The 27873-nt window shown below is 43.2% G+C and overlaps 2 protein-coding genes across 6 annotated transcripts; one reads left to right on the top strand and one right to left on the bottom strand.

The window, feature by feature from the left end:
- Positions 1-52: 52 nt before the first annotated feature.
- Positions 53-15432, bottom strand: hrasa (HRas proto-oncogene, GTPase a). 2 transcript variants are annotated; one of them, XM_042109356.1, is made up of 6 exons: positions 15223-15432; positions 7070-7187; positions 5881-6059; positions 3938-4097; positions 2780-2904; positions 53-2069 (listed from the first exon to the last, which is right to left on the bottom strand). In XM_042109356.1, the coding sequence occupies exons 2-5, from the start codon at positions 7178-7180 to the stop codon at positions 2785-2787; spliced, it is 570 nt and encodes a 189-aa protein (XP_041965290.1). In that variant the 5' UTR covers positions 7181-7187; positions 15223-15432; the 3' UTR covers positions 53-2069; positions 2780-2784. The 2 variants fall into 2 exon arrangements, with proteins under 2 accessions (XP_041965290.1, XP_041965291.1); XM_042109357.1 differs by lacking the exon at positions 15223-15432 and adding an exon at positions 14506-14585.
- Positions 14669-27873, top strand: lrrc56 (leucine rich repeat containing 56). 4 transcript variants are annotated; one of them, XM_042109351.1, is made up of 13 exons: positions 14669-14733; positions 16359-16535; positions 16635-16722; positions 17073-17133; positions 18494-18590; positions 19452-19649; positions 21329-21506; positions 21771-21989; positions 22306-22373; positions 23139-23284; positions 23390-23622; positions 24651-24996; positions 27396-27873. In XM_042109351.1, the coding sequence occupies exons 2-13, from the start codon at positions 16371-16373 to the stop codon at positions 27574-27576; spliced, it is 1980 nt and encodes a 659-aa protein (XP_041965285.1). In that variant the 5' UTR covers positions 14669-14733; positions 16359-16370; the 3' UTR covers positions 27577-27873. The 4 variants fall into 4 exon arrangements, with proteins under 4 accessions (XP_041965285.1, XP_041965287.1, XP_041965286.1 ...); XM_042109353.1 differs by lacking the exon at positions 14669-14733 and adding an exon at positions 15466-16209 and having other exon boundaries at positions 16444-16535; XM_042109352.1 differs by lacking the exon at positions 14669-14733 and adding an exon at positions 15466-16209 and having other exon boundaries at positions 21801-21989.

The following is a 27873-nucleotide window of genomic DNA, read 5'->3' as shown; positions in this document are numbered from 1 at the left end:
TATACCATATTCTTGGAATACACAGCCACTAAAATGTTTATCTTTTTTTTTATTTTTGACCGACACCTAGTTTGATCCTTGTGCTAAAAACATAAATTCTCAGTTAATGAGACTGCACAGAGCAACAGCATGCCACCCCAGTAGAGAGAGAGATCTATAAGGCTCTGCTGTGAACATTTGGAAAAGGAAAAACAAAACGCTCACTACTAAGGCCTGCAATAAGGCTTCAAACGGATAGAGGTTGGAGAGGCACAAGAGTTGTCTATTCATACCATGATCTCACAAGGTTCTTAAGTTCCAAAACAGTGACTTAACCCCAGTCGAACACAGCAAAAGCTCTACGTACATTCCAGTTACAGTGACATACTGGCGACTCTGGAACGAGATCTTTTGGGGGCACTGATGAATATGAGGTATGCTAAAACACCCTAATGGATCTCGACCTCCTTTTGGGAGATCTCGGTGTGCGGTAGAGTTCTCGTGTCATTTCTTAAGAGTCTAGCAGTACGTTTTTACCACACCCATCACCCTCTGCTTTTCCTAGACTAGACACCAAAGCAACCAAATCATCCATGGCCATGCAAAGTATTTGTTAACCTGAAGATGACCATGAACGTGTGGTGCCATTAACCTGAAGTCTTGAGTAACTTGCCATGCTGCACTATACTACAAACTAAACCACAGAAGAGCACTTCCTTCGGTGGGTGCTGGATGTGGTATTTTTTTTCAGCGTCACAGTAATGTTCAGAATTACTGCAATAGTATTGCTGAGACATGCTCTCATCTATTTTGATTAAGATTCTGAATTAATTTGTTACTGCATCTCTGCAAAACATTATACTGCAGACAGTACTTTTGACATGGTAATGTGTTTTTCCAGGAGACACCCTGGAGACACACGATTGCAATGATGATGAAGACTTAGTCAAAATGCTTCAAGTCAGCTAATGAATCACTAGCCATTCTCTGTTCTGAAGTCCTGCTTTCATAGCATGGACGTTGCTCTGTGCAGTTTTTCAATGTTTTATATACTTTTGTAAGTTTCCCCGTGTCTCAACAAAACAAGGTTAAAGGCAAATATTCCATTTAGTAGTGAAATCTGCTATTTTTTCAAGGGTGTGAGTATATCTGAAGGTGAGTACGGTCACTTTTAAATGAGCACTTCAACCAAAGTCAGTGAGAATGCCCCAGTAGACTCTGGGAGATTGGGATAGTCAGATGTTTTGTCCCAATAAAAAGACCTCCAAAAAAACATTCAAACGCATACTTGATCACTTACAACATACACACACTCACACACACACACACAAACACACAACCAACCTCACAGGGGTATCATGATCATTTTGATCAAAACATAAAACCTAACACCAGAAATATTACCTTGTTAACTGTTTAAAGTTAAACACGGAAAAAGTCCATTATGGCTAAGACAGTCAAGAGGTCATGACCCTTGTTCGACCGTCAGGCTCAGTCTTCCGCTGTCTGGGGCCCTGTCGAGGTTTGGGTGTGTTCAACAAGATCCTTTCCTGAAGCGTGCCAGAGGGGGTGAGGTTCCCGGGGTGAGGTCACTGCAGTCCAGTCGCCGCCAAAAAGGCGCAGAGTTCGCATTTTGCAACGCAGAACAAGGAGTCAAAAGCAAGCCCCCAGTCCATTTAAGACCAGTGTTGAGACCAGTGTTTTTTTTTTGTTTTTTTTTTTAAACAGTAATAACTTAGGTTGAAATCCTTGGAGCTGCCCAGCATTAGTATACTGGAGTAAAATAATAAAAAAGAAAGTTATTAGTGGTGTTTGTGTGGTAGGTGTGGACCCAGGAGGGAGGTTGGAGAGGTGGTGGAGAGATATAGGCAGCGTCTGGGGTGGATGGTCGCCTCTGCCTCCCTCCCATAGTCTTGATGTGACAGTCAGCTTTTTGCCGTGCTTGCTCTTCATAACAAGTCTCTCGTTTTTTTGTTTTTTTTTGCAGTTGTTGATTCCATATCCATACATCCTTGTGGTCCATCTTCCAGTCCTTTCTATGGGCACAGAGCTGTATATTTAGGTCCACTCCTCACCCCCAGGTGGGTTATCTACAGAACGAGAGAAAGAGAGAGAGTGTGTCAGTGATGTGTGAAACACACAAAGGCTAAATCTTTCAGGTCAAATCATACATTGTTGTACAAATCCACAAGGGGACAGGCATGATTATTGGCCCACACAAAGATACACACATAAAACTACTTCCACATACAGACATACTGCACATATTAATATACACGGCACATATTGATACAACACACATCACAACTGTGAAGATGAGGACGAAGAGAGTTCCTGGCTCTGTTGACCCGGACAGAGAAATCATTTACAAGAGCTTCTCTCTGAAAACAAGAAAGAATCTTTGAAATTATCTGGTTATTTGGTGATATGCTCATCTCAGCATGTTTTATCCAGTTTCATCTAGCCACATTGCTTCTTATGAACAATGCTGCTGGGAAACTATTTACAGTAGAATGAAAGGAACTGATACCATCTTCCGCAGATGACATCTCTGGTTTCTGCCATCCGTTTCTAGATTGCGTCAGTTCTCAGACGTTTCTCAACGCCTATTACTGTAATGCATACTTTTGTGAACTTAACCACCAAAGAAAGTGTCTAAAATTATAATTTTTCATAAACTTTTCCTAAGGAGCAGCAGAGATCTTGTGTGAACTGTGTTATCCCGGTTGACAAGTACCTGCAGAGGATAAGACTGCAGAAGATAGCTGGCTGACACAAACAAACACACACACACACACACCTTCATCAAGACACCACGCAGCGGCAGCTCAGGCAGTCTTGTCCACTCTCGTCCGGCGGGTTCAGCTTTCTTAATTTGTGCTGTCGAATCTCACGCACCAGTGTGTAGAAGGCGTCCTCCACTCCCTACAGAGAACCAAGAAAGAGCAGGAGTCAAAAGAGACGCAGGTAGCCAGATTAGTCACACAGACCCTGATGTGGGTCTGAGATGTGGGTCATGATCACAAGCAATTCCAAATACATACAGAGACACAAGAGAATCTCAACTCACTATTATGTACGGTATTTAGGATCAAATGTAACAATGGTTAATTAAATCTGCATTAAAATGTAACAATATATTAAATATCTGGTGTCAGTACAATCGCGAAGTATGATTTATTTTTGCAGTAGCGTGGTCAAGGTTTTGATTTATGATGGATGGATGCCACGCATCTGGTTAGCTTTTTAACCTAATAGACAGGGGGAAAAATGAGCTTTCAGAGGAAATCTGGATAGCAAATATGCTTGGGTAGTCCTTCTCTCCACCTCACACATACACACACAAAAGCTCTGTTTGACAAGCTCTGAAGCAGAGGCAGTCTGCCTCGCAAGGGCCTTGAACACAGACAGACCGGTGCAGTTCAGCTTGGCAATGACTCATTGCCTGCAGTGTTATAAAATGCCTCCAGCATCACACGTTATCCTCCCAGTCTGTGCACATTTGATTTAGTATGAGTATGCATGCATGTGTGTGTCTCAGAAAGCAGCAACATACTGTATATCTGAATATGTGAATCACCCAAAGCATTTTTTTTTCATTATAATATATCATCTTGTGTTTTTCATTTTGTGAAATTACTGATAATGTTGATAAATGACAGGTTTCCAGGAATAAGGCCAAGCCCTTTATTTTTTAACAGAGGGTGCCTGGAGGCCAGAGTATACCTTTGGTGGGGATTATCACATACTGGTTTGTGATCATGTATACCCAATCTCAAATGTAAACTATTACAAGTACAAAAAAAAAATCACAGGGTGATCAAAATAGAATGATGGTGTGCAGCAGGATATTGTGAGGGACCAAACAAGGGCCAAGAGTTCTCTCCATGGGGAGAAAACTGCCCCGTCTGTGGGGAGACAGGAGATAAATGGAAACGTTCCAGAGCGAAAGCGCTACCTGACGGGTCTTGGCCGACGTCTCAATGTAGGGGATGCCGTAGCTGCGGGCGAGCTCCTGTGCCTGCCGCGTGTCGACTGTCCGAGCGGGCAGGTCACACTTATTACCCACAAGCACCATGGGCACATCGTCCGAGTCCTTCACCCGTTTGATCTGTTCCCTGCAGGGCAAACATTCACATTATTAAAAGGCCTAGTTAAAGACTAATTGCACTAAATTGCATAAATACAGACTTTCACACGCCTGAATTCTCTCCACTTACCAGTCGACATGTTTGATAACTCACACATTAACAATTGGTTAAAATAGACTGTGTACAGTTTCAGGGGTAGCAAGTTTTTTTGTATATCTAAGATCTGCAATGTTTGCCTTCAAAATCACTATATTACATTGTTTATGAACTACTGTAAATGATGTTCTCAGATTTTACACCAGTCACTGCAGGTCTGTAGAGAAAGGTCTATAGCTTATAATTTTCAGAAATATCAGGTTTGAGAGGTGATGCTTCTAATGCCAGATCAGGTCACTGCGTAATGCTTGATGAACTGCTGTAAGTTGTTGCTGAACAGTAACACAAGGTCAACACCATACCAAATCGGAAGGAGCAGATGTGAACCTCTACTTCACTATGTCTGAGAAATTAAATGTGTGTGCGCAAGAGAGAGAGAGAGAGATGATGTCTGGATTCTAATGTAAATTAGTGTACGGTAAGGCCCAAATGGGCTTTTCCAGGCACAGACTTCAATGAGCTGGCCAATACGTAACACAATAATGTGACACTAAATTGCAGCTACACCTGACACAACCTAATCCTTCACAATTACCTAATGACAGCACAGCCTAAACAAAGAGCCTGAGTGTTTGTTCATGCCTCCCAACTCCGCTTCAACTACACCGACCACATCCAATTTTAGCACTGTAAAAGACAGTGTGTGTGTGTGTGTCTGACAGAGATAGAGAGAGACCGTGTGTAGGAATGAGTAGGAGAAAGGAGCACCATGAATTCACTGATGTATTTCTGTCGGATTACTCAGCAGAGACGGGCGGTGATTTGATGCAACATTTGGACTGTGTGTATCAGGCCTCTCTCACTCCCACTAGCCTGCTATCTACTACACAGTTCTGTATCTTTTTTGGTACTCAGTTCCAGACCCAAACTCCGCACTCCTCCTTTAATAGGAGTCCTCTCCTTTTCTCCCTTCATCCTCTCTTGTCCCAGCACTCATCCTTCTCCTCACTCCTTCTCTCCCTTTATCCTCTCTTGTCTTTCATGTTTCCCCTTCAGTTTTCTCTCTCTGTCTCCGTGTCTGTCTGGACTGGAGACATCCCCAGGTTGAGACAGGAGGATCAATGTCATTGGCTCGGGACTGCAATCCTCCACTTTGTGCTTTCTTTAGCTACAGTATAGCCACATAGTCCTGGGTGCACTTCAGCCCCCCTTCACTCTTCCACGCTGCCTTTTAGGGGCAGCCGTGGCCTACTGGTTAGCACTTCGGACTTGTAACCGGAGGGTTGCCGGTTCGAACCCCGTCCAGTAGGCACAGCTGAAGTGCCCTTGAGCAAGGCACCTAACCCGTCACTGCTCCCCGAGCGTCGCTGTTGTTGCAGGCAGCTCACTGCGCTGGGATTAGTGTGTGCTTCACCTCACTGTGTGTTTTACTGTGTGCAGTGTGTTTCACTAATTCACGGATTGGGATAAATGCTGAGACCAAATTTCCCTCACGGGATCAAAAGAGTATATATACTTATACTTATATACTTTTCTCCTACAGTTTGTCCTGTACCACTACATCTGCTCTTGTGAGCACGCTGTTTTGAGCGGGGCTGTCATACTTAATTGACATGGAAGCTTAGAATGGTGGTTAAAAATGGTTAAGACCAATCCAGATGGTGGAAACATTCTAACCGGTAGTTTCCAGACACGTTCGCACCCACACACACACCTGTACTGGTGAATGTCTTCGAAGGACTTGGTGTTGTTGATGGCAAAGACACAGAGGAAGCCCTCCCCTGTCCTCATGTACTGGTCCCTCATGGCGCTGTACTCCTCCTGACCTGCAGTGTCCAAGATGTCCAGCAGACACGTCTCCCCGTCAATCACCACCTGTTTCCTGTAGGAGTCCTGTGGAGGGCAGAGTGTCATCAGAGCAGCGATGATAATGGGAAATGGTCCTTCATTCACCAGCACAATATGATAAGGTACTCAGTTTATATCATATTTATAACTATATTAGAAAGCAATAAGAGGAAAGCGATACAGAATCTTCACCCCTCGGTCTTCAAAATGTCATCCTTCTAAATTTGCTTCTAACAATAATAATAATACAATTTATTTATATAGCACTTTTCAAGCACAGAGCACAAAGTGCTTTACAGACAAACAAACAAAACAAAAACAAAAAACAATAGGAATGATAACAATAATGATAATAATAATAATAGTATTAATAATAATAGTAATAATGATACAATAATAATAAATAAAAGGACAAACTACCAAACACAAACTTAACTCAAAAGGAAAAATATACAAGAGAAGACAAAATAAACAAACAGAAATGATTATAATAATAATTATAATAACTTAGCAGACATGAGTGGAATCATTCACTATTTAAGGAATTGTAGGCAATTGTATATAAGTGGGTCTTTAGACTAGATTTTCCACTGATGGTGCAGATTTGATGTTATAAGGGAGGCTGTTCCAAAGCTTGGGTGCGCTAACTGCAAACGATTGGTCACCCCTAGTTGACAGTTCTTTCTGACAGTACTTTCTGGAACAACTAAAAGTCCCAGGCTGGAGGATCTGAGGGGCCGGACAGTAGGGGGTTAATAAATATTTTAAATAGTCAGGTGCCAAACCATGTAACACCTAATAGGTTATAAGGAGGAAATCAATCCTAAAACTCACTGGCAACCAGTGAAGATTGGCCAGAACTACTGTAGGGTGATGTGTTCCCTAAATTTAGACTTTTGGATTGACGATTTAGACAGGTGAATAAGGCGTTGCAGTTATCAAATCTAGATGATTTCATTAAGAGTTTCTCCATATCAAAAACAGTAGCCATTAATGTGATGTCTCTATTGTGAGGGTGAAAATAATGTAAACTATATAAAACACATGCACGTTACCTCTATGGTGGGGTCGTATTCGTCCACAAAGTGGTTCTGGATGAGCTGGATGGTGAGCGCACTCTTGCCAACGCCACCAGCTCCCACTACCACCAGCTTGTACTCCGTCATCTTTTACCTAAGGGAAGAACAGGTAATGTTAATACAGTTAAAGCTATACTTCACCATTTGGGGAAATACACTCATTTCCACCTCCCCAGTTCATCCAGCCGGTCCAGAGTCTGACAGTAGCACTTTTAGCTCCAGTTCATTCAATCAGATTAGACCATTAGCATCTCTGCTATAAGCTAACGGTCTAATCTGATTCAATGAGCTGGAGCTAAAAGTGTTACTGTCAGACTCAGAGAACGGCTGGATGAACTGGGGAAAGGTAAAACACAATTGTTTAACTCAAGGGGAGGTGGAAAATGAGTATTTCCCCAAATGGTTGAATATCCCTTTAAGACTAATGCAGTTACCCATACTTCCATGTCCTCTCCTTCTAGTATCCTCACTACTAGAACAAGCATCCATACTTTTAGGGTCCTCTACCTGTAGACAGTGGTGGTCCTAGCTTGTAAGACGCCTTGGGCAACACTCCCCTCAGCGCCCCCCATATGATTGATTTGACGCACAAATGAAGGCTAACAAATACTCTGGGTGGTTGCCCATTGTCGCCCATATGACAAACCACTGCCTATAGACATTCATGCTTTTAGTTTCCTCTTCTTAAGGTATCCATACTTCTAGAACAGTTAGCCACACATCTTGAGCTCAGCTGCAAGAGCAAGAACTGCTGATACAGAAACAGTGATTCAGAAAGAGTTATGCTTTATTGGGCATCCTTAAGGGAGGTTTTGCTGGCCACAATGTCAAAGTAGCCTAATTCCAAATTAATCAAATTGCTCAACACAATCTCATTATCAGATGGGACATGTGACAAGAGGAGCTCATTAAGAAAATAAAACAATAACTAAAGAATGCTTGGACGCAGGCTTGAGGAAACACCTGGACTTCTAATGACACCTTTCGCACCAATAAGCAGCAACTCTTGTTCCACTGTGGCCAGCAGTCGCACGCCCTCTCTGTGCCATGCTGCAGCAGTAACAGCCCTGCCCTGCTTTGTCCCGGCCTGTTCCATTTCCTGTGTGGCCCGGAGTAGCCTCAAATAGGGGAATCCTCGCAGCCTGGCCATTAAGGCCTGGAATGGCCACTTAAGTAATCAGGTCTGTGTTGAATCTAATATCCAGCACCAGTGGCTGCAGTGACCCCTTTCTGTGGTGCATGTGCTGTGCTTGTGTGCTAGGTTGATTACTCTGCAGGGAAGCTAGTAGCTTCGTTTCACACACTTACAGGGTCCTCTGGGTAGGTAGGTAGGATAAAGTGTAGCCACAGGACTAGCTGGGGTGAGGCTGAATCTCCCCTTAGACCAAGACATCACAGGGCAGAAGATCAAGGGATTGAGTTACCCTGTCGACGGCCAAAGCCATTATTGCATTTGGTCACAGTGGCAGCCACTGCTGCCTTGTCCACAGCCTGTGTGGTCCCTGCAGTCCGGTCAATTTAGACACCTACAGTTACTGCAGCTGAGGCCAGTTAAACTAAAAGCAAAATCTTCATTTAATCCATCCTTTACCTTGCTTCGCCCCTAAAATACAGCAGTTTTTAAAAACTGTGTTTGAATAAAATTAAAGCCAGATCAAATAAATAGAGGTTAATGCAAAGGAATTGACAGATTAATAATCCACCCCGAGTAACAATGAAAGCAAAACAGTGTTTCTGTTTCTGTAGTCTTCTCCCCCAAGGGATATCTTCAGAGGGCACACCCATGAGCAAGCGAATGGCAAAACAGATGTGCTGAGAGGTAGCCTAACCCATTACACGCTGCACTGTATCAGGTTTCAATCAACTGCAGCTCCTAAATCAAGGTCAATAGCCCATGCCGAGTGTCCATTCCCTGCCCAGTAGTGGAGGAGCCGCATTTAAAAGATTTGTTCGCGTAACAAAACCCTCAAACTATTCTGATTGGGGACTATGAGATCTGTTAGCACAATATGAAAATGGGTGTCCAACTGGGCAGGCCTCCTGAAGAATATAGGCCATAACCTCAAAAAAATATTTAGCAGATGGCAGATGAATCAAATGTAACTAGAATAACTATTTTATTTTGTCCGACGATATATTGTCTCAGAAAATATTGTGCAAAATTCTATTATTGTCGCAATATCATAAAACCAAAAACCACACTAAAATGCAAAATGCAACACCTCCACCTGCAACTGTTTTTTGTTCCCATCTCAAACACTGTGATTGGATGATACAGCTTGCACTGCTAAGAGTCAAGATGTATTCGCTACAGCAAAAAGAGTATACTTTGGAGATACCAATATGCATGACTGTATAACCGTAATGCGGGCCTTTAGGATAGGTTAGTTGTTGCTATATTTTAGGACATCTCTTTAAAACACAAATCTGCAATATGACTAAAACCAATGACACAAATGTAAACACAACAGTTGGGCAATATCAAGATCAGCAAAAGTTTGTGTTGATATTTTCGTATTCTAAAAAATAACGCAGCCTAATTATTGTGACAGGCCTATCTGCATTGCAAGACAATTTAATGTCAAGGGGAAGGAAATAAACTGCCCAAATGGGGAAAGTTGAGAAACCTTTATTACAACCAGGTGCACTGTTCAATGCCCTTCCTTCAGCGCAATCCCTTTGCTGGGCAGAGGCTATTAAATATGGTAGCTCTGGCCATAAATCATAGAGCTTTTATTGAGGCATTCATTCGACTAGAGGAGGACCGAGCTGAACTCTGAATGTATGGCATAGGCCGCGCCTTTGTCCAACGTATATATTGGCAGTGACATGGCTGCAACCTGAGAGAGGTGCATAAGGGCTCCCGTTGCCTCCAGTCCGTAATAAAATCTGTGAAAACTTAAAAAGAGTTCAAACAACAGCAAAAAAACAAGAAAAGTATGGCAATAAATAGCCTAACAGAAAAATATTACACACATTCCTACATCTCTTTCTTTTGGTCTGTCATGACAAGCTCAAATGTGTTTACTTCCCAAATGCAATGTTTAGACTTTTTTAATTTAATTAAAATATAAATAACAAGGACTATTCTATTGTTTGGACCACTACAGCCTAAGACTATTGCTGTTAATAAGACATCTTCAATCTCATTACATATTCATCCTCTGCATTATGTGATTATTCAACTCTGAGTCTTGAGTGAAGGTCACAATAAGTTCACTTACAAAAAACGATCTGAATATGTTAGGCCTAATTGAAAGTGGCAGCGTAGATGGTTGCGTCTTGTGAGTAGGGTGGTGACATTGGTTTGTTTACAGGCTTCAAACTCAAATCAATGACAAAAAGCATTTCATTTGAGAGAATACAGTATAAACATAATCTTTCTTGATGACGACATCACCTTTACCAAGACTAAAACATCTCAGTCTCTCAACTAGACATACCACAGCCAAAAGAACAATTAGCCTAGCCTACTGCTAATATCCTTCACTCTGGATTTCTCTGATGTCATGTGGGGTGATGTCATGGAGCACAAAGAAGAATGCCACTCTATTAGTCAAGAACACTTCAGGGATTCTCTCAAGTCAAACACTTTTCAAAACACAGCCTAGGCGGTTTATTACCGAGAATAATCAGATGTCAATTTGTTTTCATCTCAGTCCAAAATGACAGATGCATGCATGAGGTCATTGTGATTGATAAATTGATGCATAGAAGGCAGACTAGCCTAATTCCCTCACAGAGTGCTCTTGCTTTGGAGGATTCTCAAAATAATCAGCCCTTGTGTAAAGGGTGGAGCTGGATACCTTTGTGTGAAACAAAACTACCTCAGCCATTTATTGGCCTGACTTTTGCACTATTATATTGACTGTCTACTGTATGCACAATTGCACAATTTCTACCAAATTTTGCTGCTCTTATTTCTTCATTGTATGTGCCTTCTTATTTTTACTTTTTATATTGTTTACTTGAATGTTATGTTTGTCTGTGGACCTAATTGGTAAAATATGTCTTGTCTCCTCCATAGTAGGAAACGCAATTTCGATCTCTTTGTATGTCTTGACATGTGAAGAAATTGACAATAAAGCAGACTTTGACTTTGACTTTGAATAGCATACTGGTCCCTGCAAACTTCACTGCTTTAAGGGCTAAATGAAACAGTAGTAGTAGTAGCCCACATGGCGGTTCACAAATATTCGAGGGGAAAGTCCACAAATATTCGAGGGGAAAGTCCACAAATATTCGAGGGGAAAACAGACTAAATTCATCACAGGGTATAGTTGTATTCTCGAGAAGTCTTGGAAATACCTGCTAATTAATAAAGTAGAACTGGAACTTCACTGATGGCCAAAGCTGCGGTTTAAAAAATGCTTAATGATTAATGAGAATGCATGACATCTTACAATTTAGCCTAGTCCTCACTGTCCACAGAGATAAAAGGCACTCAGAGAGAGGCCACACACACAGACCTCAAACGTCAGTCTGTGGAATTGTAACTGCAACCTGTGGTTGTAAAGGCTGTCTCCAGTCTCCACACTCTTAAAACGAATGTGTTGTCCCTATCAGTATCTGGACACAGAGATGTTTTAAAAAACAACGAACGTTGTGTTGTTTTCAAGGCAAGTTGTGTTATTTTTAACACATATTGTGCAACAAATAGAAAAGTAAACAACACAAACTGTGTTGTCCCTATCTGGACACAGAGATGTGTTAAAAACAAGTTGTGTTGTTTTCAAAACATTCGCTTTTAAGAGTGCATCACTACACATCGTCCTTTTAGTTCAGTGGATTGACAACCATAACTTTCACTCTAAAATGCCCCCACTCTTTCACCTTACCACATGCAAAACAGACAAAACAACAACAAAAACTCTGGGATATGCAGAAGAGCTGCCTTTCAACCTGAATGGGCAGGAGACAGAGAGGCAGAAGGCGAGGCAGAAGCAAGCCCTCAGGGAACGACTATTACGAAAAACCCTATACCCCATGGAAAGCAATAAATTAACCTTAGCCTAAAAGAACTCTAATGGGCACATTATTAGAGTTCAAGTGCACAACAAAGAGAGGCAAAACAGAACACAGACCAAAGCAGGTGTTTCACATCACAGAACCCCTACACATGTCTTTGGCTGTGTTTAGACACTACCATTGCTAATCAAGCTATCCATAGCCAAGCTCAAGGTGCTGGAGCTTTCTATAATATGATGCTTTGGAGAGACTGCTGGTTCCTCATGCTTCAAGCATTGTTCACATGAAAGATCCCTAATCATGAGGGTCTTCATTACTGCGGGAGGAGACAGCTGAGATGTTGCATTAGACATGAGCTGACTGCCAGGCAGACGCGCGCACACACACACACACACCCTCAATCCAAAAACCAACCAACTCCCCACTGCTAACTAGGCCGCACGCTGGGCTGATTAATAATCCACCCCAACAGAAGGAAATAAATGTTTGAAGCTATCGACTTGGCTGCCACTTGTTGTCTTGGCAGGCTTGAGTGTGTTTGTGTAGTGTGTGAGAGGAGAGCTAAAGCTGAGGAGAGCCTGGTCCCTTTGGTGGATGTTCCCCAATGCCATCCACCTCTTAGACCGCACTCAGGCAGAGAATACTCCTCTTCAAAGTAACACAATCTGGATAACTCTCCTGAAAACTCTGGGAAAACGGTTTAACAGAGAAAACAATTTAGGACCAAAGACTACAGAGATTTGAGGACAAGTCACAATAAAAGCAACACCTCTGCTTTCGTTTTCTAGAGGGAAAAAACAACAAAGAACAAAACAAAACATTCCACAGACAGACCACAGCCACTAAGGTCAGAGAAACTCAGGGAACTCTGCAGCACTCAGGGACTGCTCGTCTGGCGAAGGGAGCAAACATAAATATAGCCTGTCACCATGAGCAGGGCAAATTAACAGTTCATTTTGAAACACTATAGTCAAGCCAGGACCTTGAGGATAATCTTACATGACAGCATACTGAGGCTGTGAGTAGGGAGCTGGTGGACTACCCCACGGGACTTCTCTCCGCACACAGCAACAAGGGCATGAAGCACTGGAAGGGAGGAGCTATAGGACCAGAAAGAATTCAAATAGCCTACCTAAACACGGACACCTACAGGTTTCAAAAAAAGAGAAGAAATCTCCACATATGTCCCTGATGAAATTGTGTGTAACCTTTTGGATCAGTTTGAGAAGAAATTACCCAAAATTGCATTTGGTGCAACGGATTTCCGAGAAATCAAATTAAGCTAGTTATCAAAGTTATACTCCATATAAAGTATTTTATAACATAATGTTAATTCCAGTGGCTATCAGCTTCAAAGCTGGATGATGAGCTAAAAATGAAAACACACAAAAACGAATCCAAGGACAACCTCCGAAAAACTTCAACTGTGAAAAAAGATCAGACAGGAGGATAAAAATGGATACATCAGCCCTTCGATTTCCCAATCCTTTTGAAACACTGGGATGGTTAAAATATCCATTTTGGTCCTGCTAGCAGTCTACAGTGGGAATAATTGATTTTTAATGGAGTGATTCTGGTAAGATGAACCTCTCAAGGGACAAGAAGACCAAATACTGAAAGACCATCAAGTAGTCAGTACCATCTCTCGTCTCTGACATCATCTCCCAAAAATAACACCAAGGGGCCTGTCAGACGTTACCCAATCTATGCATACGGTGTGGACGAGACAGCGGTAATGCAGTAGCCTACATTTTTGTGAGGCTTAATATGTTAGGTCAAGGCCTAACTGGTGATCATACAAAGTGGTGTCGAAGGTGTTGCATGTTTTAAAAAACAACAGACAATGACCACTAGCTTATTCTGCAATGCTATAATTAACTGATGGAAGACTAAAGAGTAGGGTAACACACACTAACCGTGGCATAGACGTTGTTAAATCTATGCAGGACTATTCAAAGTATATTCGGAGAGCAAACTGTGTCACCTCCACCCTCTTTCTCTGGTCCAGAGAGTAAACACAAGACTCCAAATAGCATACTACACCAGATACACAAAAAGGAGGTCAGGGGATGTTCCACAACACAAAATCAACCCACTACACCATATTCATTAGGCTACCTCATCATGAAACAAACTGACAGAACAGCAGTTTGTAAACTACTAAGAACCTCACATTAGAATACCTTCTTAATTTCCGACTTTTCAGAGGGACGGTCAATTGGCATCCAGGACATAGCCTACTCTTCCGTTCATTCCATGCTATTTAAAAAATGAAACAAGGCGCTGCATCGCTGGCCTCAGTATTGCTCATTCATGCACGTCAAGAAGCTGAGCGCACATCAGCCTTGCATTTTCCAAAACACAAAAGGGGAGCAATTGGTGCACGATTACAGAAAGTATTATTCACCAGCACAAATTAAAAGTCAAACACAAACTCGTCCAACCTGAATGTGTTATTTATTTGAATGATTTTGACAATGTGTCCAAAGTGAATGAGCGAGTAATGGTAGGCTATGTAACTTCCGCACTGTTACATTTCACTCTTGCGGGGCGTCACCCATGTAGCCTACACCCAACTGTCACATGGAAGTGGCCAAAATTGGTTGATTTTGATTGGCATTAGCAATGAAAATGTTAACAGAAATCCAGTGGTGCGTGCTGGTAAATAAAAGGTAATCAAGTACTTATCGTAATTGCGCGCTCTTTACACTGTACAAGAGATTAAACCTGCCGGTGAAGTTTTTGAAAACAAGCCTCACGCTAACATGCGTACTGAAGTTATCAAATGACTATGCTTACTACAGTTGCCGAGTTCCAAATACTACCATTTATACCGCATAGGCTTTCAAATCGCTCATTTTATCAACTGGGAGTATGCTATGTGTTGTATGTTGAGCTGTTTGTCAAAATCCTCTGGATACCAGTGTCTAATGTAAAATGGCAAGTAAAAGCTGCATCGCAATAACATTTATGTTCACGTTACTGCTGTAGCAGTCAGTGCTACAACGTTAACGTTATGTTGGATTTTTTTTCTCGGAGGATTATGCTATTTCATTGGAATCAGATTTCCCCGGCAAAATCACAGACTGGTCGTTCATCTTAAAACACGTAGCCTAATGAAAATATTTTAGATATGAAGGAAACAAAAATCGTCTACTTACGACAAATAGCACTCCTATTAGCAGAGTCGATGTATTTCACTTGAGTGCAAATTTCAGCAGGATTTCAACTCGTCTTGTATTCTATTCCTAATTCAGATCGGCTTGACTTAAACGTAGATGTTTGTGCTAACGGAGACACGCGGGAAGGCACTTCTATTTTCGAATTCTTCTGAACATAAGGTCGATGTGTGTGGTGAGGTCAGACAGCAGCGAACAATGTGCTTTGAGAGTGCGGACTGTTGCAGCCCACGCCCAGCCCCACACGACAACACCGCCCCGGTTAGAGCGTTTGTAATGAAGCCTCTGGATCACTGATTTGAGGCAATATTAGTTGTTACAATGTAATCTCGGGTTAATTCATGTGGTGCATATCTTTACTCTCTCTGACTTACAGACTGAATTCTGATGAATTCACAGTGAGAGCATAGCCAATTAAACGCTACCAACAACATGGTGGAATCCTTTGCATGTATTTTGTTGATTAATTTCTAGTCAAATCGTAAGATAATTGTATAGCTCCACTCTGCATGCTATACATAATGTAACGGCATAACCAATAATTACACGAGACCTTTCGGGACACAGGCAAGGGGATTTCACATCAGTGGACTACAGATCCCTAAAGGCTCGGGAGACCCTCCCGCTCGCGGTATCCAGGAAGTTGTATACCGTTGTCAACCAAACTTACATGGCAAAATGTGTTGTTGTTAGCTGCAAAATGTAGATTTTTTTGGTGAAGGACGGTGCGATTCAAAAACATATTCTTATTCTGTCATCAGCTAATACTTGGGCACAGCCCTGTTCTCTCGACATGTCACTGAACGAATAATTATATATGATTGTTTTAGTAGAACGTGGTTCATTTCAGTATCTGTTAAGAATAAGAAACTTATGGTTAGAAATCAACTAGCGTTAACGTTATCATAGTTATCGTTAGCAGTCCGACAAAGGCAACGTTAGCCCCTCATCCTAACTTCAAGTGAGAAGGTAAAGTATATAACCTTTCATGCATTAACGTTTACGTACCCTTTCATGCATTAACGTTAGCTTCATTAACTTGCCCCCAAATATTTTCTTGACATTAAGACCTTTTATAATGCTAACATTAGCTAAGGCTTTTCATTTGAACTATTCAGGTAATAAACCTGATGTCGATGATGGACAGTTTTGAAAAATCCAGGTGTGCAAGTCGCCCAGGTACAGCTTGTATGTTAATAACAGAGTTTGGTGGAGCTAGTCAGATGAATCCCACTCCAACAAACTATGAAGATGCGGAGGTGCTGACAGAACTTAATCTGTCTTCAGAAAAGCTGGTAAGACTTAAGTTAAATCAAATCCAGTTGAACTTAAAGGTGTTTAAGAGGCCTCTCATTTAGATTGACCAATGCGGCATGTATTGTGCGCTTTCACAGAAAGCCCTGACAAATACAGAAGACCTTGGCAAAGTCACCATGTTGGAACTGTGTGTGGACACACAACATAATACCCTTGGCAATTTTGGTAAGGGAAAAATTCTATAGTATGCAGATGGATAAAGGTGTTGGAAGTTTGAGGAATATTACTCTTGTTGATGATGAATTTCCTCTAGCGTGACTATGTTTTGTCTTGGAATAATTACCCTTTGAGTGATTCTGGCTACTGATAATGATTCATGACAACACTTTAATCTACCATCCTCTGTACAGGAGCTTGCACAGACATGAAGGTATAGGGGCAACAGTGAATCACCTGTGTTTAAAACACACAGAATGAAAGTTAAACAGACTACTGGGTGTGGTTGGACGTCACTATGGATGACATCAGAGGAGACTTCCGAGGAACTTTGACCTGATAATCTTATCTTCTCACAGGTACCTACTTGCCCAACCTGACACAGCTGAGAATGAGCAATAGTTTGATTTTTTCCGTGAGGTAAGAGTGTTCTCCACAGTCTTCTTTCGTTATGATGACCAACCACCTGCCCTCTTACATTTTCTTTCTTTCTTTCTTTCTATATTTTTTCATTGATTTAGTTGTTAATTTCACATGGTCATAACCTATATATAAAGGATATGACGTTGAGGTCCTTTGAGTGAAATTGTGTAAAACGCCAGGTTACTGACTTTGCTGAGCCTGTTCTTTTGCTAACACAGGAAGGAGTCACTGTGTTTGTGTGTGTGTGTGTGTGTGTGGGGGGGGTACGCTCTCTCTCTCTGTCCTCTCTGTAAGAGGGTCGGGTAATTAGAACCAGAGCTTCGAGTGCTGGCCTTGGAAATCTCTGTCACGCATCCTGTGCTGTGCTGTGCTGCGCCCTGCCTTCGTCTGAGAAAGCTCCGTCGCTGGAATTTGGGTTGTGGTTGGGGGATTGGGGGTGGGAGTGAGGGGTGGTAGGGGTGTGGCTTTGAAGACAGAAAGACAGAGACTCTTAATGCACCCATGGGTCCTGTGAGCTCTGCCAAAGCTCTGTGATCGGCTACAGGTGCACGGCAGCTCTGTGGACGGACAGGAGGACAGCGGGGAGCGACGGCGGGCTTCAGGGAGCAGCAAATCTGAGGTGCTTCCTGACTGCTATGGATGTACCAGGTCATATATCTGAAAATCCTCTGCTCTCTGCTCTACTCCCCCCCCCCCCCCGTCTCTGAGCTGGCTGGCTTTGTGAATGAAGCCCATCTGGTGTGCAAGTCCACCTGCCATTGACAGAATTTGGACAAAACACATCTAATTAAGCTGTCTCAATCAGCCGTCTCGCCATTGTGTCTATATCTGTGATGAAACTGCTTATAGGAGATTCTTAACTGGCCTGATTGCATTTGCAGCTGTTTAAGTGTGTGTGTGTGTGTGTGTGTGTGTATGTGCGTGTGTGTTTGTGCATGTGTGGATGCACGTGTGCATATGTGTGTTGTTAAGACATTGGAATGATTATGAAAAAAATGCAGCATCACCCCTGACCTCCAACCTAATACTCACGCACATGACCGTTAAAGCAGATTGCATGACTTAAACATGGAATAAGTGGGTTTAACAAAGGTTCCACTAATAGCACACCGCTGTTGAAGCGAACAGGAGTGTTCATTAGACACACTCCAACATACACAACTCTGTGAACTATATAGAGATGTGGGGGGTGGGGGTCTGCCAGAGGTCTGTAAAGCTCTTGATATCACTTCCCGTTCGGGGGTGTTGAGGCTCTGGATAAAGTGTCAGAGTCCATTGGACACAGGAAATGGGCCCGCAAATGGCAGTGAGGAGAACGGGAGGGCGTGCTTGCTCATTGTTGTCAGTGTTTCCTCAGGGACCTCGGAACAACTCTTTCCCACCTGAAGGTCCTCTGGCTGGTCCGCTGCTGCCTGACTGACTTGGATGGGATCGCCGCGCTCTCCTCTCTCAAGGTTTTTTTTTTTTTTGCTTAGCTTGAATTCACTGGGGCCAGGGTTGGGAGGGATAGGTTTTGAGCTACAGTACATGACAACTTGTACACTTGTACAGCAAGTAAAGAAGGAGTTCACTGGAGCACACAGACGTTCAAATATTCCTTTTTTTAAGAGAGGTGCACAGAGATTTTTGTGTGCCAGTATATTTTTTAGGCTTTTTGCCTTTTATTCAGATAGGACAGTGAAGAGTTACAAGAACCAAGTGGTAGAGAGAGATGGGTGGGATCGGGATCGGATTCGAACCCAGGTCCCTTTGTGGACTTGGACCTGGAAGTGGTACAGACGTTGCCGCCACTTGCATCTCAGCGCCCCTCCAGTGAACCCCCTTGCATGACTTGAACAGTTTACTTTAAAGGAATACACCCAATTTTTGGGAAGTAAGCAAGCTTATTTGCTGTATACCCCAGAGTAAGAAAAGAAGATAAATAACACTTCTCTTTGTGCATGCAATAACCCAGTCTGATACTGTTAGCCTAGCTTAGCATAATTCACTGGAATTGGATTGGACCAGTTAGTCTTTAGCTAGCCTATAGCTAAAATATAACTATATATATGTTCTGGTCTAACCCACTTTCAGTCAGCAAATCAGGTAATTTTTAAGTTCTTTAAGTTGCATTATGATATAGGGTAAAATGAAAATGAAATACAAAAATACTTTTGGTTTTGTTAGCACTGTTGTTTACTATAACAATCAGCGTTGATTCAGTTCTGTTTTGTTTGTCTTTGTTCAAAAGGGGGATAAGATAGTCATCATTCCTCTCAGTGTTATTCTCACTCTTGTGGGCCGAAGAAATAACCCCCCCCCCCCTTTATTTTCAGGAGCTGTACGTGGCCTACAACAACATCTCAGACCTCAGTCAGGTCAGCATGCTGGAATGTCTGGAGGTGTTGGACCTGGAGGGCAATGACGTGGACGATCTTGTGCAGGTCCAGTACCTGGGTCTGTGTAGCCAGCTCAGAACTCTGACCCTGGAGGGGAACCCCGTCTGCTCTTGTCCTCGCCCAGAGGCCACAGAGGTAAAGCAGGAGGGAGTGGAGAGAGAGAGAGAGAGAGAGAGGGAGAGAGAGAGAGACCATCCCTCTGCTCGCTGCAACAGCTTCTCCTTCCTCAGCCTGTTGTCCTTAGACTAAACTTGTTTTCCTCCTGTCTAGCTTCCATCGCTAGCCTGCAAACCGATTCAGACTTGAGATAACACCAAAAAAATTTTGGGATGCATGTATTATGTCTTAATTGCATGCCGTCATGTCTGATCTGTGGTTGTGGTATGCGAGACAAAAATATTATCCCACCCGTTTGTCATTTAAATCAAACCCCTGAGCCAAACATAACCAGGACCAAACAATAGCCATCAGAACCCTCTTTACACAATGTGCGTTATTAGTTTACTGATAACTGGTGGTGCTGGCTACTGCAGCTTTGGTCTGGAGATGTTCTATATGTTGATGACGAGAGCATCGGATTCAGATTGGGAGCCGGTTCTAAGGAGGCGATGAGGTCGATCAGATCAGATCATCTGGCTTCATCTGGCCTCTCTTCTCTGCTCTCTACTCTTGGGCTTTGGGCGTCAGGTCCTGGCCACGAGCCATGGTCACACACCACGTCCATGCTGTGGGGATGGGGAGAGATAATGGCTCCACAGGCCATCCAAATGCAATTAATCACCTTAGAGACATGAAAGACACTGGCTTATGTTTGACGTTGTGCTGGCAGTGTGATTCTAGATGTTTCCAGGATGAGATGCCTGGAAATACATGGTCATACATACAAGTATTTAAAAAAAAAAAAAAAAAAAAAACTTACTTTTTCTTCACAAAGTAGAGATGGACCATATATTAGTGAAACTGAATTTAACTGTATATTCAAAATAATTGTATTCCAAATTATGTAAGTATAGTTTTATTGACCAACTCAAGAACATAATTAACAGTAACAATGTAAAAAAAGAACAAGTTTTGAACACAGATGACGTTTTTGAAAAATTATTTCTTGACACATTTCTGTAGGATTCAGGAGGCAGCATTGCATTGCTTTTCATTATTTAATTCCCCGGCTAAGTTCTGGCACGTAGTAATCAGTTTATTTTCACTCACTCACTCACTCACCACTAGGAATTATGAAAGTAGGGCAGCCTGCAGTTAGGGCAAAGCCTGATTTGAATATGCATTAGTCTGCGAGAGGAGAGTAAGGGGGTGTTCTCTTTTTCTGAACCCTTCTCTCTCTCTGGGCTTGATTTGCCATGGAAGTGTGGGCACATAAAGGGGCCTGTCTGTGCTAGCGTAGGTCTTGCACACCAGAGTCTTCTCTGTTTCACTCAGTTGGCTCTGTTTTAGCTTGATCAAAGCCAAGTATATACATGGGATATTAGTGTACACACTATTATGCATGGTTAGAAGAAGTCGATTGAGGTCACATTATATGTTTTGTGATCAAATTCACTATTGTTCTCCATTTTTTCCTTCCACCTTGGTTTACTTTCAGCTTCATTTTTACGTTTCTGTAGCTGATTCTGTTTTATTTGTTTTTCTTTCACTTGCTATAATGATTTCCATTTGTATGTAAAGCTCAACACATGTTTTTTTTTCCCCCCCTGAATTGCTGTAACTTACTTTATGACCGGCTTCAAGCCTTTGCCAAGCTTAGGTAGTAAATCCCTGTGGGGTCTTTCTGCCGTGTTAATATTCACTTCTTCGGACAGACGGAGGAGTACAGCTACTGGTCGGCGGTGCGGGAGTTGGTCCCACAGCTGCGCTACCTGGACGACGTCCCGGTGGAGGAGGCGGTGGCAGGGAGCCGAGCCGCGGTTGATGAGGACTTGGCCCTGCTAAAGGAGTCCATTAAGGAGAATGCCTCCAGCAGCAACATGCAGTATTTAGGTAGTGAGAGGCAGCAGCAGCAGTGTGCCGTCACGTACACCCATCCTTCCTCTCTTGTTGCGTTTTGATGCTCAAAACCAGATGCAATGTAAACCCCAAGGTTATGCATACAGTATAACCACTGTTTCGTGACAGAGAGGAACGAGCATAGACACGTTGTAGCTAAAGCAGTATCCAAAAGCATGCATTGTAATGGAAAGGAAATCTGCTATCTGCTAACAACTGTTAATAACCAGACTATATTATGTCATTTGTGCTCTGAAGTAGGCCTACCTTTCTGTGTTACATCCATAGAGGACAGGGCTGCGAGCGCTTGTTCCCTCTCTAGACCCGGTTCTGCTCAGCGGCCCGGATCGTCTCGCTGCCCCTCCAGTCGACCAGGCAGTTCCAGAACTCTGTCCTCCCCAGGCTATAGTTCCAGGCCTGGCTCAGGTGAATCAGATCCAGACAATTCAGAACCTGATGCAAGCGAGTTAACACATGGTGAGTGTCCATATCAGTCAAATGCTAAAATGGCTGCTAATATCTGATCTTTTTCTCTATTAAAGTAGGTAAAGTGATGAAATTACTTTAATGGATTGAATCTTACCTATTGTTTCTGTCCCCAACTATTGTGGTGGTATGTCCTCCTGTCCAAAGTGTATGACAGGAGTTGTGCATGATGCACAACACTGCCACCCAGGGGACATTCACAGAAGTGCACAAAAGTTGACCCCTGATTATCTAAGCTACATGTACCTGAGCTATCTGCGCACATTAACACCACCATCATAAGTAAAGCACCTCTCTGTTCTTCCAGGAGCGGGCCGTGTCTTGTTGTGTGGAAACCCTGTGCAGGCCCTTAGAGCTCTCAGACAGAAGGGCAAGGTGAGCCGATTGTTGTTAAACCCGAGCTGAACTCACACACGTCTGCTTTGACACAAACGCAAACAGGAGCCCTGGAGGGCATGATAAAAGGCTGCGATTTATTGCAACAGCTTTGTCGATGATAAAGTAAACATCAGTCATGGCGATTGCAACGGCTTTGAAAAAGTCATTAACTTTGGGGTGGGGTTCATAACTGCTGTAAAAACAGGGAAATTGCTCAGGGAAAGAGTCATGCAACTGGGTTACAGCTGTCTCTGTCCGAACACAGCTGTTTTGTCGGTGTGGTGGGGTGGTCATGCAGGGCCAGATGGGACTATGGCACTTGGTGACGAGAGTCCAGAGATGTCCATAGACAGGTCATTTAAATGACAGGCTTTGCTCTGAAGCTAAATCCAAAACTTGCACGCATCATGCAGCACCCATCTTTGCTGTTTTGTGCTTAAAGCTGAATTGCTACTTTGAGGTCTGCCTTAATGAGGTGTTGGATTGGTCTGATTCAAACTTAAATCCAACAGCAGCCATTTAGACCAAATCCCTTTATGGTGGTTTGCCTAAGTCTAATATAACTCCATGTCAGTCAAGTTTTTTTTTTTTACACAGTAAACATTGTAAGCCTTTTAAATGTATGTGCAAATAGCAAAATGTTCCATTTTCCATTTGTGTCAACGCAAAAACATGAAGTCAAACCTGACCCATCACTCTCCTGCTGTGTTTAGTTTCTTCTCATTTTCTCCTCATCCCCCTCTCATCTCTCTCTCTATCCAGCCCCAAGCCCCTGCCTTCCCCCCCAACTCCTACCGGCTGCCAAGCCATGTTCCAGAGCACACGTATGACACATACGAGGAGTCAGAAGAGTGGAACCGCAGTGACGTGTTCGCAGAGCTTCTGGCTTGGAGAGATGAGCATAACAAGTACTGCCTAACTGTCTGACCTTTACACTGGGTAGAATATACACTTGCCATGTATTTCTGAAATGTGTTTATATGTGTGTGTGTGTGTGTGTGTGTGTGTGACAGACGGCTACTTGCCATTGAGAAGGATCGCCAGCCACAAGTAATGGCCATACTCCACGGTGAGGAAGACGATGAGGACAGTACAGACGAGGATGAAGAGGTGACAGGCCACAGTCTAGCCAGTGATCATGAAGAAGAGAAGGAGACGAAGACGAAAGAAAGTGGAGAGAAAAGAAGCAGTAAATGCTGGAGCCGCATTGATTCACCTGACTCCTCTTTTTTATCTCTCTCTTCAGGTGAGTCCGCCAAATACTGCTGAGCTTGAACACTGCTAATATACTGTAGGTTCATGTTAAAACTGCACATGACAGTCTTTAGAGAATCCAAATTAAAATGCATTGAAATGAAAGGATATCTATTCTTTATGCACCTAGTCTTCAATAGGTCTTGACTTGTAAATGTATAATTTCTATTTCTTTGGCCAATCAAGTTTGTTTAGCTATATGGACAGAAATGTGTAGAAAATGTTTACATACAATAATTACAGTGAATATTTTATTGTTGTGCCCATGTATTAAGACAAGTGGATCACTGAGGCAATACAATTTCATATGGTACAAGAAAAAAACATGCATTACTTACATACTGCTACCATAATTCATAGTATATGGGCAATTCCACGCAAAACTGTCACATCCATAACGGCAACACAATGCCATGGTATTTAGTTGGCTTTATGGACGTGACAGTTTTGCATGGAATTTCCCATATACTATAAAAGGTAGCTCATACCATATGTGTGTATAGTACCAGGAAGAGAGGAGAGAAGGAAATGGCAATAAACCAGGATATTTGAATGAGTGTACTGTAAGGGAAAAGCCAGTCTCACTTTATTTGTTCAGGGGAAACAGGAGTGCAGCCTCTTCCCTGTCAAGTGGCGGATGTTCTGTTGTACGCTTGAGGCCAACCAGTACCCTGACAGCCTGTCTGACTGAAACAAGAGCCGCACTTTCAGCTTCAGTATCTGTCACTTAGAATAAAAAGATGGAAAAGAAAAAAAAAACAGGGTTTTTTTAGAATCATAAAAAAACAGTTGTGAAAAAACTATTGTGTTTGGTAGGCTGGAGGAGAACAAAATACCTCAGTCTAAAACTGTGTGCTATAGATGCCAATTGTGAGTAGGCAACAGCCTATAAAATCTACTAAAATAATGAGACAATGCTCACTTATCACATAAATGACTACTAATGAATGTGCTGTATGTGTGGATTCCTACTTTGACAGGGAAACTATTTGCGTTTTTGTTGTTGTTTTTCTTCCACAGACCTGTCCGAGCAAGAAGCCATGTCTCCTGATGACGACTCGAGGCCCTCCCTCCCATCAGAGCTCACCTTAACTCCGTCGCCCCCTCAGCCGCCCGTGCTGCCTTCTACTGGCCGGAAGCTGCCAGAGGCGCGCGCCCGCAGGCTCAAATCCATCCAGCACCAGCCGCCCCCGGGCACCAGGCCATCCCCGCTGGGCGCAGAGTCAGGCCCAGAGGCGGGCCCCGAACCTGGGGATGAGGAGGTGGAGGTGGAGGTGGTGAGGAGGCACAGTCTGACCGACTGGAGCACCAGTGGGGCCTGCAGGCCAGCCTCCAGTCCTGTGGTGCCAGGCCACAGAGAACCATAGTATGTCTGCCTCAGTCAAGTCCCCTATTTACCTCAAAGGAAAACTGGTGGTTTTTCACATAGATCTCTGTTTCTCGGGGTCACTGAGTACTGTCGGTACTAACAAAAATTGGTGCAACCTAGCAGGCAACAGCTAGAGCATCCAGGCAGCTAGTGCTACACTCTGGGGGCATGATTTTAAAGATAGGTTGCACCGATTTCATGGTTTTATCCCTACCAACAGTACTCGATGACTTCGAGAAACAGAGATCTGTGGGGAAAATCGCCGGAGTTCTCCTTTAACTTAGTCTGTATACATATTATATCCAAATAGGACCTGGTAGGTCTACTCTGGGTAGCACAGAAAGTGTGTAGACTTGTAAGGTAAATGTTTATAGACATTTACAGGGAAGATACTGGGGAATCCGCCTTTTATATTTATAGGATGTTTATATTTATAGGATGGCCTGTACAGTGCTGTAAACGATAGAGGTGTAAGATGGGTTACTCTTCTCAGCTGAAAACGTATAATGATGTGCAGGGGGCTGGACAAAGTTCACTTGGGAGGCACTCGGACCCGTACATGGTATGGGCGCTGTAGCCTGTTGCGCCACATCGCCCCCGGCCCCCCGGAAGTTTTCATGTCTATTGTCTAGCCAGTGAAGAGGAATGGGAGAAGGATCAGGGGAAATCACTTTTGCGTGGACTCTGAGCAACGAGGACGTGGATGTAACAGATGTGCAAAGTTTTCCTCTCACTAGATTGATTTGTCAATAGGAACTCAACATTTATCAACTACTTACTGAGAGTGTCGTGAGCATTCCTATTCCTGAAACACTCCTTTCCTATTGTGTTTGTGGCGAGATGAGATGAGATAAGATGAGATGAGATGAGATGTTAGTTGTGCCTATTTGCGCAAAATAGGTTTAACTGATTCAAATTTTTTTTATTTTTCACCTCTGAGGAGGATAGACTCATTTAGGTAGTAAGAATGTTTAGGTTACTGTCTCTCCACGTAAGTAAATGATAATAAAGGCTTTAGCAAAGGGGTATTAGTATGGGGAGAGTTTTTGCTGCAGCTGCTATGCAATTTTAGTTCATCTAATTAGTGTCGCGATCGTGAAGCAAAAGCTGCATATGGGCATGCCATGTCCTGTAACAAACTTCCAGAAGCTGGCAGGTTTGACCAGGGTCCTTCAATTCTAATGGAAACACAAGGACTGAATGGACCGCTTGAGAGCAGGTTCCTGGACAAGTTCCCGCCTCCTAGGTTTTACCAAAGTCCTTCTAGGCAAGTCCCTCCACTCGGCGGCCATATGGCAACGCTTTTTGGGTACTCGTCGGGCATCCATCTCGGCAGAAATGCGCGTGCGCAAGGCTTCACGACACCAGTCTTGCTCCAGCAGCGAGTTCACAACACATGATTGGCACGATGTCTTCACAACACACCACATTATTGGCTCAATGTATTCACAACTCAGCACAAGATTGGCTCAATGTATTCACATGTCGACATTTTGCCGCGGAAGGGGTGTGATATGCGTAGGCAACTGCCATATTGGCGTTACAAACTAAGCCCATGCATTTCTATGGAGGATTTTTTGAGTGCTGTGTCTCCTCATTAGAAAGTCTGGTTTTACCCCGAACACTTGCAATGGAAAGGGGCCTACTGACTTTGGTTTTCCAAAATGGTGCTGTTAATCTCTTTGCCTCACTTCACATTATTGTTGTTTTTCAATGAGGAAGCCATTTTGTACTGATGTTTCTTGCTAACCTCTGAATCCACATCCACTCTCCATCTTTAGTATTTAGTTAAAGGAGAACCGTCACACCGGTGTGACGGGAATGTTGGGAAATTAACATTCTAAAGAATATATGGGTTCATTGAATTCAACATAGAATTTTAGAACCTTCAATTGTTGCGGAACTTAGAATGTTCAAAAACCTACACCTTTAAGGGTTAAAACTTGTAACCGGAGGGTTGCCAGTTCAAGCCCCGACCATTGGGCCGCGGCTGAAGTGCCCTTGAGCAAGGCACCTAACCCCTCACTGCTCCCCGAGCGCCGCCGTTGTAGCAGGCAGCTCACTGCGCCGGGATTAGTGTGTGCTTCACCTCACTGTGTGTACACTGTGTGCTGTTTGTGTTTCACTAATTCACCGATTGGGTTAAATGCAGAGACCAAATTTCCCTCACGGGATCAAAAAAGTATATATACTTATACACTCCTAGCGCACCAACACTGCTAGCGCTCCACCACCACCACTCCTAGCGCACCACCACTCCTAGCACACCACCACCACCACCACTGCTAGCGCACCACCACCACCACTCCTAGCACACCACCACCACCACCACTGCTAGCGCACCACCACCACCACTCCTAGCACTTATACTTATCTCCTTGTCTTGTCTTCTTTAGTGTGGAGGCTGCTGGGGGATACGCTCTGTCCAACAACAGCAAACACCATCAGCCTGTCATAAGCTCCAAGCTAACAGACAGAGCCGCCCTAGCACGACCCCGCACTGCGAGGGCGGCTCTCCAGAGACTGTCGAACCACTACCCTCTCCTGCCCAGGAGAGCCAGTACTCAGCCCAAATGAGCCTGCCAACCACTCATCACTTACATGGTATGTCTCCCAAAAGTGTCATTTTGCAACAACCATGATTGCTAAGAGGGCATTTAGAATGATCGACTCTGCGATTGTTGCATGGTAACACTTTTGGAAAACACACCCCTGATGTTTTGTTTTTAGCAGCTTCTGCATGGAGCTGACCTTGTGTTTGTTGTGTCACAAGTTTGTTTTTGTGTTTTGCTTTTGTCATCTGATTTTTGAGTTGCTGGAAGAATGTAATTGTACAGTAAATAATTTCCTATTTTTCTTTTTTTTTAGAAGGAA

The sequence above is a fragment of the Alosa sapidissima genome, chromosome 11 (assembly GCF_018492685.1).
Source record: "Alosa sapidissima isolate fAloSap1 chromosome 11, fAloSap1.pri, whole genome shotgun sequence".
NCBI lineage: Eukaryota > Metazoa > Chordata > Actinopteri > Clupeiformes > Clupeidae > Alosa > Alosa sapidissima.
The sequence above is the reverse complement of the archived record's forward strand: the minus strand, read 5'-3'. Positions and strand labels throughout refer to the sequence as shown.